At 55.6% G+C, this 16,709-nt stretch overlaps 7 protein-coding genes across 7 annotated transcripts; 4 read left to right on the top strand and 3 right to left on the bottom strand.

Annotated features, from left to right (window-relative positions):
- Positions 1–396: 396 nt before the first annotated feature.
- On the top strand, positions 397–2,196 carry CDEST_14319 (Putative purine-cytosine permease; the record flags this gene model as incomplete). The annotated part of the gene is made up of 4 exons (XM_062930475.1): positions 397–577; positions 658–1,131; positions 1,197–1,686; positions 1,749–2,196. 4 exons carry the CDS (start codon positions 397–399, stop codon positions 2,194–2,196), a joined length of 1,593 nt encoding a protein of 530 aa, XP_062786526.1.
- Positions 2,197–2,629: 433 nt separating this feature from the next.
- On the top strand, positions 2,630–4,001 carry CDEST_14320 (Putative NmrA-like domain, NAD(P)-binding domain superfamily). The gene has a single exon (XM_062930476.1). The coding sequence runs from the start codon at positions 2,956–2,958 to the stop codon at positions 3,910–3,912; it is 957 nt and encodes a 318-aa protein (XP_062786527.1). The 5' UTR covers positions 2,630–2,955; the 3' UTR covers positions 3,913–4,001.
- A 367-nt stretch (positions 4,002–4,368) lies between these two features.
- Positions 4,369–5,483, bottom strand: CDEST_14321 (Putative BTB/POZ domain-containing protein; the record flags this gene model as incomplete). Its single annotated transcript, XM_062930477.1, has 2 exons — positions 4,369–5,243; positions 5,267–5,483. 2 exons carry the CDS (start codon positions 5,481–5,483, stop codon positions 4,369–4,371), a joined length of 1,092 nt encoding a protein of 363 aa, XP_062786528.1.
- Positions 5,484–7,567: 2,084 nt separating this feature from the next.
- CDEST_14322 (Putative zn(2)Cys(6) fungal-type DNA-binding domain, flavin prenyltransferase UbiX) lies at positions 7,568–9,960 on the top strand (the record flags this gene model as incomplete). The annotated part of the gene is made up of 4 exons (XM_062930478.1): positions 7,568–8,605; positions 8,661–8,892; positions 8,944–9,786; positions 9,834–9,960. Exons 1-4 carry the CDS (start codon positions 7,726–7,728, stop codon positions 9,958–9,960), a joined length of 2,082 nt encoding a protein of 693 aa, XP_062786529.1. The 5' UTR covers positions 7,568–7,725.
- A 97-nt stretch (positions 9,961–10,057) lies between these two features.
- On the bottom strand, positions 10,058–11,699 carry CDEST_14323 (Putative UbiD decarboxylyase family; the record flags this gene model as incomplete). Its single annotated transcript, XM_062930479.1, has 3 exons — positions 10,058–10,597; positions 10,652–10,766; positions 10,834–11,699. 3 exons carry the CDS (start codon positions 11,697–11,699, stop codon positions 10,058–10,060), a joined length of 1,521 nt encoding a protein of 506 aa, XP_062786530.1.
- A 499-nt stretch (positions 11,700–12,198) lies between these two features.
- CDEST_14324 (Putative flavoprotein) lies at positions 12,199–12,786 on the top strand (the record flags this gene model as incomplete). The annotated part of the gene is made up of 1 exon (XM_062930480.1): positions 12,199–12,786. The coding sequence occupies one exon, from the start codon at positions 12,199–12,201 to the stop codon at positions 12,784–12,786; it is 588 nt and encodes a 195-aa protein (XP_062786531.1).
- A 66-nt stretch (positions 12,787–12,852) lies between these two features.
- On the bottom strand, positions 12,853–16,339 carry CDEST_14325 (Putative peptidase A2A, retrovirus, catalytic, ankyrin repeat-containing domain superfamily; the record flags this gene model as incomplete). Its single annotated transcript, XM_062930481.1, has 2 exons — positions 12,853–13,901; positions 14,377–16,339. 2 exons carry the CDS (start codon positions 16,337–16,339, stop codon positions 12,853–12,855), a joined length of 3,012 nt encoding a protein of 1,003 aa, XP_062786532.1.
- Positions 16,340–16,709: the final 370 nt, after the last annotated feature.

The following is a 16,709-nucleotide window of genomic DNA, read 5'->3' on the forward strand; positions in this document are numbered from 1 at the left end:
TGCCCTATCCGGAGTTCTGTGTCTGTCGGATAGGACAGCCAGATAGGCCAATGGAATGGCTATACCCGGACTAGTACTCTGATAGCGCACCAACGCCTATCAACGCTATCTTCAAAGAACCGACAAGGGGGTGAGGAGCGGGCTGGGCGTGATAGCCGGATCACTCCTGATAAGCGGTGCCGCGGAGACAAAGTAAGACACCAGGAGTAATCCGGACACAAGAATTCCTGAAAAGAAAACTCAAAACAACTTGTCGTTAAGGTTTGGAATCGAATTAGAAAATCAAAAAGAGGAATCCTCTGCGTCGAGACACTCCAGCCGTGTTCAGCACCACACCGGCCTGACGCTCCTCATTCCATCATCAACACACTGGACGGGAAAACACAAATCGAAATCATGGGTCTCCGGAAGCGCTTGGTTCTCCGCTCCGAGAGCGAGGCGCTCGGGACCGAAGGCGGCCGGCTATCCAATAAGGACATGGACCCGATCCCGCTGGGCTCGCCGGAGCGCACCTGGGGCTGGCCGAGCTTGCTCGGGTTCTGGATCGCTGAAGCCTTTTCCATTTCCATGTATCAAGGTGCGTACAGTCGTCGTTATTTGCATCCATCTTCGGCTAGAAGGGGACACTGAGTCACTGACTGGCTCTTTGCGAAACAGTCTCGTCGACGTCGGTATCGAAAGGCCTTAACCCGGGATTCGCCATCCTCGCCGTCTTCATCGGCCACGTCTTGGTCTGCGTCCCGGCCATGCTCGACGGATACGTCGGGTGCTATCTCGGCATCAACTTCCCGGTTCTGACACGAGCGTCGTTCGGCATCCGCGGTTCGTACGCGGCGGTGTTTGTTAGAGGTGTCGTCGCTTGCATCTGGTTCGGCACGCAGTCGTTCCAGGGCGGCCAGTGCCTGCAAGTCATGATCGCGGCCATCTGGCCCTCGTTCGACAACTTTCCAAACCACCTCCCGGCGAGCGCACACGTCACCAGTGCCGAGCTGTTGTGCTTCTTCTTGTTCATCATTGTCCAGCTGCCACTGCTTTGGCTGCATGTCAGCAGTTTGAGGTACATGTTCATGGTCAAGACTGTCATCATGCCCATATTTGGTCTGACGTTGTTCATCTGGGCTCTTGTTGCCGGTGAGTCTCCCTTCTCTTGATCTCAAGACCCCCCAGCCCAGTAGCACGCTTCCAACACCTCCTAGCCAAGGGCTTCGGGCCAACCTTCTCGAAACCTACCGTCATCAAGGACGGCACGCCCGCCGTCGTCGTCTTCTTCCAATGTATCACGAGTGCCATCGGCCCCAAGGCAACCCTCGCCCTGAACATGCCAGACTTCACTCGCTACGCCAAGGAGCCTCGACAGGTATTCTGGACCCAGGCCGTAGGTTTGGTCATTCTCGTCACCATGTGCGGTGTCCTCGGCGCCACAGTCAGCAGCGCTTCCGAGGTCATCTACGGCAAGGTCACCTGGAACCCCCTGGAAGTCGCTCGTCTCTGGAACAACCGCGCCGCGCAGTTCTTCGCGGGCCTGTGCTGGGCGTTTGCGGTCATTGGGACCAACATCAGCGCCAACAGCGTGTCTTTCAGTAATGATCTGTCTCTTTGGTTTCCAAGATACATCAACAACAGACGCGGAGCGTACATTTGTGCCATATTTGGTGTTTGTGCCGTGCCTTGGTACATCCAGTACAGGTAATTTCACGCCCCCATCGCCTCGAAATGTATCGCGCCGTAGCTAACTTTGCAATGCCTAGCGCCAAGTCCTTCTCCTCTTTCCTTGGAGGATATTCTCTTTTTCTCGGTGCCATCGCCGGCGTCATCATCTGCGACTTTTGGATCTGCCGCAAGCGTCAAGTCCATGTTTCGTCGCTCTACGACCCCAGGGGCATCCATTACTACACTCTCGGCGTCAACCCGAGAGCCGTCGTTGCCTTCATCCTCGCCATAGTGCCCAACATGCCCGGCCTGGCGGCTGCATGCGGTGCGAAAGGGGTTCCCAAGGGTGCAGTGTATTTGTACAGCTTAAGCTGGCTGGTCAGCACTCTTATTGCGGGTATCACCTACTGGACTTGCTGGAAGATCTGGCCTTTCCCGGTCGACGAGACCAATGGAGATTTGTTCATTGAGAGCCAGGCCCCGAGAGACGAGGAGGACGTAGGGCTGGAGAAGGATGTAGAAGCGAAGCACGACATCAAATGTTGAAGCCCGTGTCGATAAAAGCACTTAGAATTATCTTCTGTCTCTCAGCAGACTACTGCTGTTTTTCTCACGTCATCACCCATATCGCCATCACTAGAGCCCCCCATATTAAACCTTCTGCATCTGGAGTCAGTGAGTTGTGTTAGAGGCTGTACAGTACACAGTACAGAGGCCAATCAAGGTTGTGTACTGATAGGTAACTCAGTTCGTCTCTTATCCTCCAACTCCAAGGAGAGCAGACCAATACAGTTACCTGGTAGTACAGCTTGACACCAGTTCAATCTATTTCGAATGTCCCGAAACGTAACGTGCCTTGACTTCGCTCCCCCGAACCCGACTCCGCTTATGTCAGCGGGCTCGCGATGCGTCAACCCCGGCGGAGAGCGTCTCCATTTTAATATGACCGACGATCCTAACTGGTGTTCTTCATGGCTCCCCGAGGCATCGGTCAAACAGGCGAAGAGTCGGTTATTGCCCCTGGGATCTCGTTCCTAGCTTGTACACTTCAAGCCTCGGCGTCCGGGGACCAGACAAGACCCGATCGGGACTCCCGCCCGGGCCGCGAAGACGGGAATCCGGACAAGACACGATATCGTTCCAACGCGGTGAAAGTTATATAACTCCCATCTCTGTTGTACCTCAGAGAAGAACCAATAGACTGACTTCATCGCACACAACATCCGAAAACAAGGAACATCCTACTCGAACCCTTCCCTCGCCCTTTTCCCAGCATAAGGCGTTGGCCGCATCAACTGTCCCAACATGTCTACCTTTATCAAGCCAATCCCTAAAAGCATCCTCATCTTTGGCGCGGCTGCTCACATCGGCCGCCCACTGACAGAGTACCTCACCCGGGAAGCGCCCTCGATCAAGCTGCGTCTCGCCACAAGCAGCCCCAACAAGAAGAAACAGCTCCAAGACGCCTTCCCGAATGCAGAGGTCGTCGAAGCCAACTACAGCGACGTGGCGTCTCTCTCGGCGGCCGTCAGCGGCATCGAAGGCGTCTTCGTCATCACCCCCGGCGGTCTCTCTGAGCAGGAGGCCATGACGAACCTGGTGACGGCGCTGAAGGAAGCCAACAGCGCCATCCACATCATCCGTCTCGTGGGGGTGTTTCCGGAGATCCCGCCCGCGCAGATACCCGCCACCGTTGGGCCCGGGTCTCTCGCGGTTGAGCACCCCATCGCCAAGCGCATCCTCGACGAGAGCGGGCTCCCCGTCACATACATCAACTCGGGCGCCACGTTCATCGACAACTTCTGGATCCAGATCCGGCCTGTCCTCGCCAAGAAGACCCTCATTTGGCCGGAGCACCGTGTCCCCTTTATCGACCCTAGAGATATCGGCGAGGTTGCTGCCCGGCTCTTCCTGTCGGACAATGCGAAGCACATTGGCGCGTTCCACACCATGAACAACGGCCACGACTGGCTCACGTACCGAGAGGTCGCCGGCATCCTGTCCGAGGTCCTGGGAGAGCCCATCGGTTACGAAGGCGACTTCGAGGCGTTTTCTGGGTTTTACGGTCCGGTCATGGGGCCGCAGATCGTGCAGGTCCTTTGGAACTTTTTCAAGTACGAGGAGTCGCACGAGGTGATGTGGTCCCTGAATAACTTTGTGGAGAGGACTTTGGGACGGAAGCCGACGACAGTGAAGGGGTGGTTGCTGGAGCATAAGGAGAAGCTCACACAAGGGACTGGGGGCGGCGGGTGGGCGTCATAACAATAGACCTGCGCCTGGTACTTAGATAGACAACTTGCATGGCGAGTTTACCAAAGAGCATATCACAAAGATGGAAAGTAATATAGATCAGACTCTATTGTTAAACTTTGTAAAAGAGCAGAAGTCCCATACGTCGGTCGAGGAGGGCCATCAAAGATGGCTTTGGGGACTGCGTCGAAGTCAACATGCCCAATCAGAGCACAAAAAGGAATCCCCATGCATGATAGAGTGCTACCTGCAGCTGTATATGAGTTTCCGGCGAGAGTCTAAGGGGCCAACTTCAACGGTTGAGTGAAGGCTGCTTCGTTGGCCGAAGAGTCTGCAGTGCCATGTGTGCTACTGTAACAGACGAGTTTTACGCCTCTTGGATAGTTGGTCTAGATAAAGCTTTAATTTGAAAATGAGCCGCATCCGTCTAGCCAGTGGCAACCGTATGGGGTAGCTGGCCTATTATTTTCAACACCAGCGCTCCCTGCGCTCAGCGATGGAGTGCTTGAGCACGCCGACGGCGAAATCGCCGTGCTTCCTCATGACCGGCTCCAGCCTCTCCATCACCCGGTCGTCGAACACGTTGTTCCCGACGAGGCGGCAGACGATGCCGCGCATGTCGACGTCCGTCTCGGGGGTGTTTGTGTACAGCTCGTCGACGACGGCGTGGAACTCTTCGGCCACTTCCCACGCTAGCTCTGCGGCGCGGTAGAAGCGGTTGCGCGCGAGGAGCTTGAGGGCCGGCACGGCAAACTTATCAGCCATGACGTACACCCGCAGGTGCAGGAAGAGGTCATTGCGCACGACGGCCTGGTGGCGGATGAAGGCGTTCCTGTCGGTCACCTGGTCCTCATCGACCACGGCCTGGATTGCGACGCAGTCCTGTTCGATCTCGACACAGAGCTTGTCGTACTCCTCCTCGTTTTCAGTCTCAAAACAGTCTTCGGGGCCCGGCGGTTTCCGGCCATGGTCGCCTTCTTGGTAGTCAGAGTCATCGGAATCGTCGTCGCTATCAAAGGCACTTCCAGACAATTTCGTCCCCCTTCCGCCCGGTTTCGGTTCTGAATCGCGAGGCCCCTTGAGCGGACGAACCGGTAATACGACGCCAGGAGGATGGCTCAGCTCCTCCATTATTTCTTCATGGTTCATCAAAGCTATATTTGCCGGCGTGCTCAGTTTGGGCAGGACTTTGTCGTCGTAGTTTCCGGTGTAGAGGTACTCCAGAAATCTCTCGAGGATGTCCGGATCGTCTTCGGGGAGGTCGACGGTGGCGGTTGCTGCTCCCTTTGAGAAAGAATTAGAGCTGGTTTTGATGAGTGCTTCATTGGCCCTTTGTTGAAAACCTATCAATTTATTATCTTGGGACTCCCGGCTAGAGCCTTGTCGAAGAATGGGGACTGGCCGCAAAGAACTACTTTATGGACACTGTAGGCACCGCCGCCGCAAGTGATCTTCATGTCCGAGACGTTCTCCGACATGAAGGAGGGAAAGAGAGCCTTGAAGACAGGGGCGGTGCGCACGTCATCCATGGCGTCTTGGTGATCGCTGTCCACCGAGGAAGCTCTCGAGCTCGGCGGCAACATGGCTGGCGAGATACTGCCCGGAGGGCGAGACACTGAAGCGACAAGAAGCGGGATACCTGGGGGGGGGAAGGGTCAAATGACGGTGAGTCCGAATATCTTTCACGAGTCACTCTCTGCATGCAGCAGAGAGGAGAGAGAATGATCGAGTGAGCCAGCCAAATGGGAGAGAGAGTGTGTGAGATAGAGATTATCTAATCAAGGTAGCCGTAAGGAAACCTGGCGTCAAGATTCCAAGCTTGGTAACGCTAGTCCGAAGGTAGAAATCGCCAAGATATCTAGAAGGTGGTCGAGATTAGAGATGTCGGTGTTGGTCGTAGCTTAGAGGCTCTCATAGGGTCTGTGTTCCAGAAACAATTCACTTTGCTCGGTGTCATAAATGGAGACCTCACAAGCATCTTACTGACTAGTTAGTGGAAATCTATCAGCAAGCACGCTTGGAATATCCACACTGACGCCGTTAAGCCCTTGCCAACTCGGCGACACAGCCCGGGCGACCCTCACAAACGCCAGTGCGTCCTGACGCCGGGGTTGAGATTATCAGCATACTCAGTGATGTCGCTGTGGATATTGACTCCTATAGGAACACCAACAGCGAAACTGAAGCAATGATGGGTATTCCTGTTCGCTATATCGTCTGGTCTCGAAAACACGCTATAGTCAGCCGTCCCTGCGCCATCCTCCGTCTGCTCACTTGCTGCTGCCTGAATCACGCCGAGGTTCGAAATATGTGACCATTTTCAACCCATCAGAAACCGCCCAAGCCAATCCCTGGCTAATGAAACATTCGAGGGTGCTGCGCAGAAACATAGAGCACCTTGCCGCGTGCGATGTCAAAAGGCGTGTGCTCGTCAACAAGCACCAGTCCACACCATAGAAAGAGAACGTCGTCCAAATCCATGTTGGACCCCGTCGCATATAATTGTCTGATTTGCCTGATCGTCATGTTGGATGGTATGGTGAGTGTAGTCTCGGACCACATGGAGGGGGAATGGCCGATCCCTGTGTCGGCCAACGTTAGCGGTGTTGTACGCCGTTTGCCTCCATGTCGGCGACTCTGTCCGTAACGTACTGTTGGATATGAAGAAGCACATGTCTCGGTCAGTCTGGAGTCGGAGAGTATCCATGTGCCTTAGGGAGCTGAACGTGTTGTTGTTCATTTCAAGTGTAAAGGTTGTCCCGTGAAAGTGAAACACGATGTGGGTCCAAGTTGGGTAGGGAATGGTGAATTGATGTCGAACTATCCGGACGAGGTGGTCGTAAGTCGCTGGCTTTGGCATCGTTAGCCGTCGGTAGCCATAAGAAACTACGATGAGCTGCTCTCCGGCGCATGGCACTGTTGCTCGGGGTACAAACGGTTCGGCCGCAGGGTTGATGGGTGGGCTGCTATTCGAGGACGTGGATGTATTTGTATCCGCCATGGTGCCGCAAAGGGTAGAATGAATGCAGGGTATTGATAAGTTTTTGAGTTCTAAGTGAGTGTAACGGGTAGCCGTGACGTTGTTCGGATAGGAAGCACGGGTTGCCAAGATGTTGATAGAGCCAAGACGCAGTGATGATGATGATGATAGAGAGCGAGCAGAGGATAGTGACCAGAGCGAGATGGAGACGGAAACGGAGAGATTGAACGTCTCTCGGGACTAGAAATGGTCCCGTCTTAGTCACTCACCTTCCATATCGAGAGGCAAGAGCCATCCATACGCAGCTTGGGAGAGGGAGCTTGCCGAAGACATGCAGACCTGGAATCCACAGGATGTTTACTGTCAGAAGAATTCAAGAGCTGAGAATAAACGCACAACACTCGCACGAGACACACGTCGCGTCCCCCGCCTTTCAGTGGAGCAAGGACGGGCCTCATCCGGGGCAGGACCAATCCATGAAGACCGGCAAGACCGGGTATCGATCACCTTCCACTTTCACTCACGCGTCAAACGAGAACACGAATGCGCACGTAGGCCGGACCAGCCCGCCGGTTTGCTCCGTGCCCGAGTCGGCGCCGTTCCCGCCGGCGCCAAGTGGGTCCACTGTAGAATAAAGTGGAGTCGGTTCTATCACAGCAGGTGCGCGCGCATGGACACCATCCGTCCCTTCCACCGCGTTGCACCGTCCCATTTCCCATCTTCATCAACTCACTTCTTGTCGACCTCATGATGGGTGTTGAAGCTTACATATATCTCACGCTTTCGTCCATATCTGCTTAAGCGACAGGATACTTCCTTGACGGCCGTAGCCGCGGACGTCTGCCATGCATTCGCCAAATCGCACCCATCCGAACACGCCGAGCGACAACCGAGCATCCCTCCGAGACCTTCTGCGATCTCGCCAACAGAGCCGCAACGGAGTTCGGGGGAACCCCAAGTCGTGTTTGCCTTGCCGGGAACGAAAGGTCAAGTGCGACAAGAAGCTGCCGTGTTCAACATGCGACAAACGCGGGCACCCCGACCTATGCGACTACGATGACAAGACTTCGCGTCCCTCGCTCGGCGGTGCCACGTCGCCCGCACGTTTTGCACGAGGCACGATGCAAATTGCTGGCGGCAGCTTGGAGACTGCTTTTGATAACCAACAGATGGATACGAGCGTTGGGGATGCGAATCAGGAGCTGGAGGATGGATTGCGCAGCACACTCCCAACCGAATCTCTGAGGGTGCATCAGGCCCCCCGAGCAGCAGTATCAACATCTGAAATAACGGCCGGTGGCGGTGGGAGTCCTCTTTTCCTGGCTGACGCTTCAGTCGTCAATATGGCTCGCCGACGCTCAATCCAATCCCGAAACGACCCGGCCCGCCAATCCGCCTTCGAAACCGGCATCCTGCCTCTCCTGGGCGTCAGCGAAGACACCCATACGTCGCTACCCTCCTACCAGGCTTTGCCGGGCGACCAAGAAATCATCAGACTGTTCGAGCTGTTTCGCCGTCGAGTACAACCCTTTCATCTCATCACCTACGACCTGGACAAAGTCGAAGAAAAGATATGTCGGCTAGTCAATGCGAGAAGCGACCCTGACTCGGGAATCAGTTCTGATGATGCTTGTTGGTTATGCCTTCTTCACGCCATCTTGGCCGCCGGTGCTCAGTTCTCAGACATGGACCTTCAAGACCGAATTGCGGTGACTCAGAGACACAGTACGCTCTAGACCACAACCGCAACTTGGCTTGACTACACACTGACTTGTCGTAGCAAAACAGGCTTTCGATCTGTTGCGATCTACTGATTATCTTGCGAGACCGTCCAAAGAAGCTGTACAAACACTTCTTCTCCTCGGCAACGTGCTACAGAACGACATGAAACCGCAAGCTGCCTGGGTCCTTGGAGGTACCACAATACGCCTGGCACAATGTCTGGGGCTTCATCGCAGGATCGGTCGCCCACCAACCTCCCTAATGCCAGATGAAGAGACCCGGCACTTGAGGTGATTCGACCCTCATCCCACCGTCAATATCAGTCACTGACCAAAGCCCAGATTAGCAATTGTCTGGCAGGACTCGCTTCTTGCCCTCACCTTTGGCCGACCCCCAGCATCGTACGAGATGGACTTCGAAGAGGACCTGCCTCGACTTGACGACGCCCGCACCAACGGCCACGGCCTCTCGTACCTTCAAGCCATGAGTTGGCTCTGTCATGCCGCTTTGCGCCATCTATCCAGCCAATCAGACGTATCGGGCCGGTTGCTGTCAACATTGAAGGACATCAAAGCCATTGAAGACTCCCTGTCACCCCATCTGATCGACCCCAAGAGGAGCAAGACAATCCCGCAGATCCAGGAGCACTACGCCTTTGAGCTACACCGACATTTTGTCATCTCTACGCTGTGTCGACCTTGTGTCTCCAGCAGTGGAGCGGTGGAACTAAGGGAAATTGACAAGGCGATGGTTCTCGAGCAGTTCCAAGAGTCGCTTCGTAGAAGTGCACGAGCTTACATCCGCTTGAGGTCGATTGCAGGGCATGCCAAACGCTCATGGGCATTCATTCACAACGGTCTCACATCAGTCCTTCTGCTAAGTCTGATGCGAGAGACGCGATACCTTCCGGAAACACAGACTCTTCAAGACCAGCTCATCTCCAGCCTCTCCATGGGGGAAGTCGAGCCATACCCGTCCACGGACAGTGGTCCCGTAGGTCATCTGTCAGGCACCCTTCAGAAAGCCCTCAAGGCGCTCAAGACTCTGCGGACGCTTGCCGAACGTGATGCTAGCGGTCAGGACCTAGACGCTGTTTCCAATACCAACAGAGCCATGCCGGACTCCCGAGATGTTGGACCGGAGACTATAGAAGGGAGCGGAACGGGCACCGCAGACCAAACCAGGTGAGTTGCTGCCCGACCTTAGCTTTCGTCAAATGCTGACTGGCAAGTTTCTGGAACAATCCTGCCGATTGGAGCTTCCCCGCGGATTTTGATCTGTCTCCTCTCGGTGCTTTTGACTTCATCATGTCAGATCAGAACCTCGGCGACGAAATTTTCCTTTCCAATATGCCATGATCATGAGAGCGTCGGTAGTTTAAAAGGTCACAGCCATGCTTCCTAGAACGAAGGCCCTTGAATTTATCTCACTTCATCTTGGCTATTCCTCCACCAATCATCCACGGGGAGTGAATCCGAACGACTCCCATCGCTGGAGCACCTTCTCCTGGACCTCGGCGGGGAACGATTCTTTGAAGCTCGCGGCCTCCCAATCACGACCAGTCGTATACTCGGTTGGCATCAGGCAATCCGAGACAACCTTTCCACCCATGCGTTTGTCGCCATTGCCGTGCGACATATACGGGATGAGCGGAAATCCCCGAACGTTCTCGAAGTGGTACTCGTCCAAGCCCGGACGGCACCTCGTGCAGAAGGCCCAGATAACGTCCTTGAAGTTGTACACGTCGATATCTTCGCCAACGAGCACCAGCCGGTGGATCGTGTAGCCGACCTTGTCGTTAAAAACGATATCGCCAATCATCCGGCAAAAGTCTTTTGGGTTCGTCTTTGAAGCCCGGAGCTTTTCGGTGTCGACCTGCAGAACAACCCAAGTCACTTGGGATTCGAAGGGCGAGAATGCCTCTTTGATGGGGACTCCCCTCGACTTGAGCAGGAATCCAATCTCGGCCGCGGCCAGGGGCCCGATCATAGTGTGCTTTGTTGGTTAGCCTTCAAGTACGAGAATGACGAGGCAACCCTGCTTTCTCACCGTTTCGTCTGTCAGTCGGCCACAGTTGGAGACCGGGAGGATTGCGTCCTTGCGGTGCGTGATGAGGTCAACTCTGTATTTGGGCTGCGGTCTGGCCTCTCCGGGGAAAACATAGCTGGAAGCGGTCAGACTGATTGCTCTCGTTCACTTCAGGTTTCCAAAGCGATCAAGGCAATACTTACCCGTGCATCTCACCAAAGGGACCCTCGGGCGCCGTCTCAGTAGCGGAACAGACGCCCTCAAAGACAATCTCCGAGTTGGCGGGGACATGTAGCCCGTTCGTATCGCATTTGACAACCTCCAACGGCGCTCCGACCAACGACCCGATGTACTCTGCCTCGGACAGCCCGCCCGGCAATGGCATGCTCGCCGCCATGATGGCCGCTGGCGGCACGCCAAACACCAGCGCCCACGGCATGTCCTTTCCTTCCTTCTTCCACATCTGGTGGATCTGCCAGATGTGCTGCGGCTCGATGATCAGCCCGGCGAGATGGTTCCTGTCGTGTACCATGGCGCGCGCGATCGACCAGTTCGTCCGCTTGCCATCGGGCGACTGCACGACGTGCATGCCGTAGGTCTGGATGTACTTCCCTCCGTCGGATTGATGAAGCAGCGGCGCCGGGAATTTGGTGAGATCGAATTGGTCGGGCGTGAGCTTGCACTCCTTGCAGGACCCCGAATCGACTACGACGGGGGGGATAGGGGCGGCGGTCTTGGCGGCGACCATCTTATCGAGAATCTCCTTCATGCTCGCCGTGGGCGGGAGACCGAGGTGCCGTGCAAGGCGGCCGAATCTCTGAGAGGGGTCGGCTCTGAGGGAGTTGGGCGCTCCGAGGATGCGCCAGAGGCCGTCGGGGTTCTGGCCCTTGAGTCTGTTGAAAAGCGGCGCGCGCTCGTCGGACTCAACGACCTTGCGGATTACGGCGCCGACCTCGATGTGAGGGTCGCACTCCTCATTGATCTCGACGAGGTCGCCATCGGCTTTGAGGGCCGCCACGAAAGAGCGGAAGTTCAAATGAGGGAGGTCTTGGGGGCTGGTTGGTGACATTGTGTGCGGGTTGGCGCTCGCTGTAGTACGTTTTTAATGGCTAATGAGAACGGTTTCAAACTATGTTTCCAAATTATAGAGCTTTTTATTCCTGTCTTTTCTACGTTGATGGTGTTCGAGATCACTGTTTATATCCTCTTCGGCAGAGAGTGTCATTTAGTTTGTCCGAACTCCCCGATGGACGTGACCCATCTTTCTGCCCCGGCCTTCCGGACCCGCACCGGACGTTCGGCCGTGTGCTCGGACAGTTCGGGGATTCCGGCAAAAAGGTCTTCGCAAACTCCGAGCTCGGTCCTTTGACGACATACATCTACCTGGACTGAACACCCAGGCGCTGTCGCCTTAAAAGAAGCGAGTTCGAGACCATAAGATTGACTTTACAAGGGCAAGTGTTATCCTATTCAACTCAACCCAGTTCAAGATTATTACTTCCAGCCACATCTCGATAAGATCACAATCATCAGCCGCAACAGACTCACCCATCTCATACCATTCCAACATGGAAGACATTGCTCCCCGCAGAAAGATCATTGTCGCCATAACGGGCGCAACAGGCGCCCAGATCGGTATCCGTATTCTCCAGACCCTTCGCCGCCTCAACGTGGAAACGCACCTCATCATCAGCAAATGGGCGGCCGAGACGATCAAGCACGAGACGGACTACACGCCTTCGGCCGTCAAGGCGCTCGCGGACCACGCCTACAGCTCGCACGACCTCGCGGCGCCGATCGCGAGCGGTTCGTACCGCGTCAACGGCATGATCGTCGCGCCGTGCTCCGTGCGGACGCTGGCGGCCATCAACGCGGGCGTGTGCGACGATCTCGTGACGCGCGCGGCCGACGTGTGTCTGAAGGAGCGGCGGAGGCTGGTGCTCTCGGTGCGCGAGACGCCCTTCAGCGAGATCCACCTGCGGAACATGGTCGAGGTGACGAGGGCCGGGGCCATTGTCGCGCCGCCGGTCGTCGGGTTCTACACGCGGCCGTCGTCGATTGACGATGTCTTGGATCAGATGGTCGGCAGGCTGCTTGACCTGTTCGATCTGGACGCGAAGAACTTTGAGAGGTGGGAGGGTATGCAGAAGGGCTAGGCGTGCCATTCGTTCAATGAAAATTGCCTCTCAATCCAACATGGATCCGGGCCCCCTCATCCCTCCTCAGGTCGGGCCGCAGTATGTGTCGAGTCCTGCAAACAGTTGGTCCCATCCGGACGTGGTCGTGTCGACCAGAATGTCGTTCCAGAGCCCGTCGAGGCCGAGATCATCGCCATCGCCCAGCGTGTCGGAGTATCCAATGTCATATCCGCTGGTGTCACCGCCCTTCCCCCTGCCACATGCCATGTTCTCTTCGCCGACCTCACTCGGTCTATCTCTGCCACCAGGTGAGTTCGTACGGCACGTCGCCGACTCAACGTCCTCCACTCCTTGGACGCGATACCGGCGGAGCACGCCCACAAGGTTGCGGACGAGCGTCCCCGCCACCGCCGACTCCCCCCCCACCGAAGCCAGGTCGCGGCAAGCCTGCGCAACCTCGGCGTGCGTCTCCGTCGTCGCCGTCGCATCGCTCCCATCGTCCCCCAGACCAGCACAACCGGCATCCGACCCGGCGTTTAGAGCCAGGATCGTACACGCCATGAACATGTGCCCGATGATGCAACCCATGCGGCAGCCCGCCGTCTTCTCGCTTCCCGCGGCGCCGGGTTCCCTGCCCCGCGAGGCGGCGCGAAGGATGCTCGTGGCGATGGAGAGCACAGTCCGCGCCGACTGCAGGCAGATGTCACGCGACGGCTGGTACTGTCCGTCTTGCCTGTCGTGCAGGAGGAAGTGGCGATGAAGCCGGGCGCGCCGGGAGTAGAAGCCGAGGAGGACGACGTCCCTCTGCAGGGCAAATTGTTGCGGCGCGGTGGGCGCAATGGGCCCGTCCGGGCGGAGGAAGAGCGGGAAGTCGACCAGGGCGTCGCGGAAGAGGCGGTCTAGGCCGAGGATCTTGTTGTAGTCGGTGATGTCAGCGTCCGGCGCGCCGGGGCCGCGGGCGTCGACGACGGCTTGTGCCGCGGGGAAGAGGATGATGGGGAGGAGGTGGAAGGGGTTCTCGACGAAGGCACGAGGGCCTCGTCGCGCGTCATGAGCCAGGTGGAGAGGCGGGGCTCGGCGTCGGAAAGGGGGGTGTTGCTGCCTGGCGTCATGGTTGCGGGGGTCTTTGGGAGCTGGGAGAGGGTGGTGATGTGGTAATCTACTTTGTCGTCGGGTATAGAGATCTGGCGGAGTCAGCGGGGGGTGGGCAGGGAGGGAAGGGGAAGGGAAGGGGAGAAGAAGGGGAGAAGTCTTACGTTGAGGCCGTTGCTGGTGTAAGTTGAGTCAAAGGACCGGGCCGTTTGCTGCCATTCGTTGTTGTCGGGGGAAGGCCGGTGAGATGGGGGGGAGCCGGACTTTCGGCGACGAGTTTGTGATGATGATCTGCCGTTTCTACGTGTCTCGGGATCTGGGTCGATCGCAGGTTGATGATCCACGGATGTCTGTATACAGAATCACTGCATATCCCCGTGTGTTTGCAGTCTTCCTGTACAATGAAATACGAATCGACTGCATTTATGGTCCAGATAATAATAATCTAAGATTGCAAAGCAAATTACCTGTAGAAAAGTGCCTGAAGCCCTAAGAAATCGTCTAGAACGACATAACCAATATGGACTATGAATTTCTCCAATTCAGCGGCCGACATGAAGTTGAATGCGTGCAAAGCCAGCCGTTCTTTGTAAAAGTCGTCTGCTAGGTTTCCACTACGGCTGAGTATCTCTACCACTGTGTGGTGGGATCGTGCCAGTGCCCACATGAGTGGCGTGTAGCCACAGTTATCGCGATAGTTGATACTCATATTGCTGTTCTGAACGAGCAATGAAACTGTGTTTTCCTTGCCTTTCCTGGCAGCCCAGGAAAGTGCTGTGCGGCCCTCTGTGTCTATCAAGTCAACATTGACCTTACTTGTGCCGAGCATCAAGTTTACCACAGCCTCATGTCCATTGCTTGCCGCCCAAGAGAGTGGTGATCGATTATCCCTGTCTCTTGAGTCGACGTCGACCTTCCCTGTGTTGAGGAGCAGCTTGACGACGCTTTTGTGTCCATTTTCTGCAGCCCACGATAACGGCGTCTGGCTAAACCATGCGTCTTTTAAGTCGACTTCAACCTTGCCTGTGTCCAGGAGCAGCTTGACGACGCTTTTGTGTCCACGTCCTGTAGCCCACGAGAGTGGCGATCGATTGCATTTGTCTTGTGAGTCGACGTCGACATTCCTTGTGTTGAGGAGCATCTTGACAATGCTTTCGTGTCCATTTTCTGCAGCCCACGATAACGGCGTCTGGCTATACTTTGCGTCTTTTGAGTCAACTTCGACCTTCCCTGTGTCGAGGAGCAGCTTGACGACGCTTTCGTGTCCATTTTTTGCAGCCCATAAAAGCGGCGATTGATTATTGTTGTCTCGTGAGTCAACTTCAATCTTCCCTGTGTCAAGGAGCATCTTGATGACGCTTTCATGTCCATACTCTGCAGCCCACGAGAGTGGCGATCGATTGCATTTGTCTTGTGAGTCGACGTCGACATTCCTTGTGTCGAGGAGCATCTTGACAATGCTTTCGTGTCTATATTCTGCAGCCAAAAGCTCTACTGTGTCTCCGTGTCCATTTCTTGAGGCTAGAATCAGTGGTCCTGCGTTGTGACAGTCTTCAGAGTTCACCAGTGCCTTCTTGGAGAGCAAAATCAGCACAGTTTGGTGATGTCCTCGCATCGCTGCGTGGAAAAGAGCTGTGCGACCATCGTTGTCTATACTATAGACGTCTGCTCCCTTGTTGAGAAGCAGCTTGACCACCTCAAGATGGCCGGAGTCTGATGCCGAAATAAGTGGTGTCCACCCGTCCTTATCAGCAACCGTAATGTCAGCCCCCCTGTCAAGAAGCAGCTTGACCACCTCAAGATGGCCGGAGTCTAATGCCGAAATAAGTGGTGTCCACCCGTCCTTATTAGCAATTGTGATGTCAGCCCCCCTGTCAAGAAGCAGCTTAACCACCTCAAGATGGCCGGAGTCTGATGCTGCATTAAGTGGTGTCCACCTGTCCTTATTAGCAACCGTAATGTCAGCCCCCGTGTCAAGAAGCAGCTTGACCACCTCAAGATGACCGGAGTATGATGCTGCATTGAGTGGTGTCCACCCGCCCTCATCAGCAATCGTGATGTCAGCCCCCCTGTCAAGAAGCAGCTTGACCACCTCAAGATGGCCGGAGTCTGAGGCCGAAATGAGTGGTGTCCGCCCAGCCTTATCAGCAACTGTGATGTCAGCCCCTCTGTCGAGAAGCAGCTCGACTACCTTAAGATAGCCGTTAGCTGAGGCTGAAACAAGTGGTATGAGTCCGTCCTTGGTGGCGACCGTGATGTCAGCTCCCTTGTCGAGAAGCATCTGGATGACCTCCCTGTCCCCTTCAATTAAAGCAGCTCGAAGAGCATTGCCGAAGCGGCCACCCTGGGCGTTGACGTCTGCTCCTTTGTTGAGGAGCATCTGGATGACCTCCTTGTGGCCTTCTAATGAAGCAGCTTGAAGGGCGTTGCCATGGCGGCCACCCTGAGCGTTGACGTCTGCTCCATTGTCGAGGAGCATCTGGGTGACCTCCTTGTGGCCTTCTAATGAAGCAGCTTGAAGGGCGTTGCCATGGCGGCCACCCTGAGCGTTGACGTCTGCTCCGCTTTTCAATATCTCCTCTGTTGCGCACCGGATCCCTCCAAGTGCAACACAGTACAAAAGAGGAGGGCTTTCTTCCTGAGGAAACTCTTGTTCTTCTTCCCATGGAGTATCCGGGTTATAGAGTCTGTGACACGTTTTGGGAGAGTCTTTATGGAGGCAAAACTCTCTAACCTAACTACCCCACATCCGAGCCACCCCTACATGCGAGCCACCATCAACACCACTTATGCCACTATTCCCATCCATTATTCCTCCACCCTACCACCTACCTAGATGCAGCTTTCAG

The sequence above is a fragment of the Colletotrichum destructivum genome, chromosome 10 (assembly GCF_034447905.1).
Source record: "Colletotrichum destructivum chromosome 10, complete sequence".
In the NCBI taxonomy this organism is placed as follows: Eukaryota; Fungi; Ascomycota; class Sordariomycetes; order Glomerellales; family Glomerellaceae; genus Colletotrichum; species Colletotrichum destructivum.

Bases quoted from the DNA above. Each gene is read 5' to 3' on its own strand.
- CDEST_14320 (XM_062930476.1), top strand. From the start codon at position 2,956: ATGTCTACCTTTATCAAGCCAATCCCTAAAAGCATCCTCATCTTTGGC.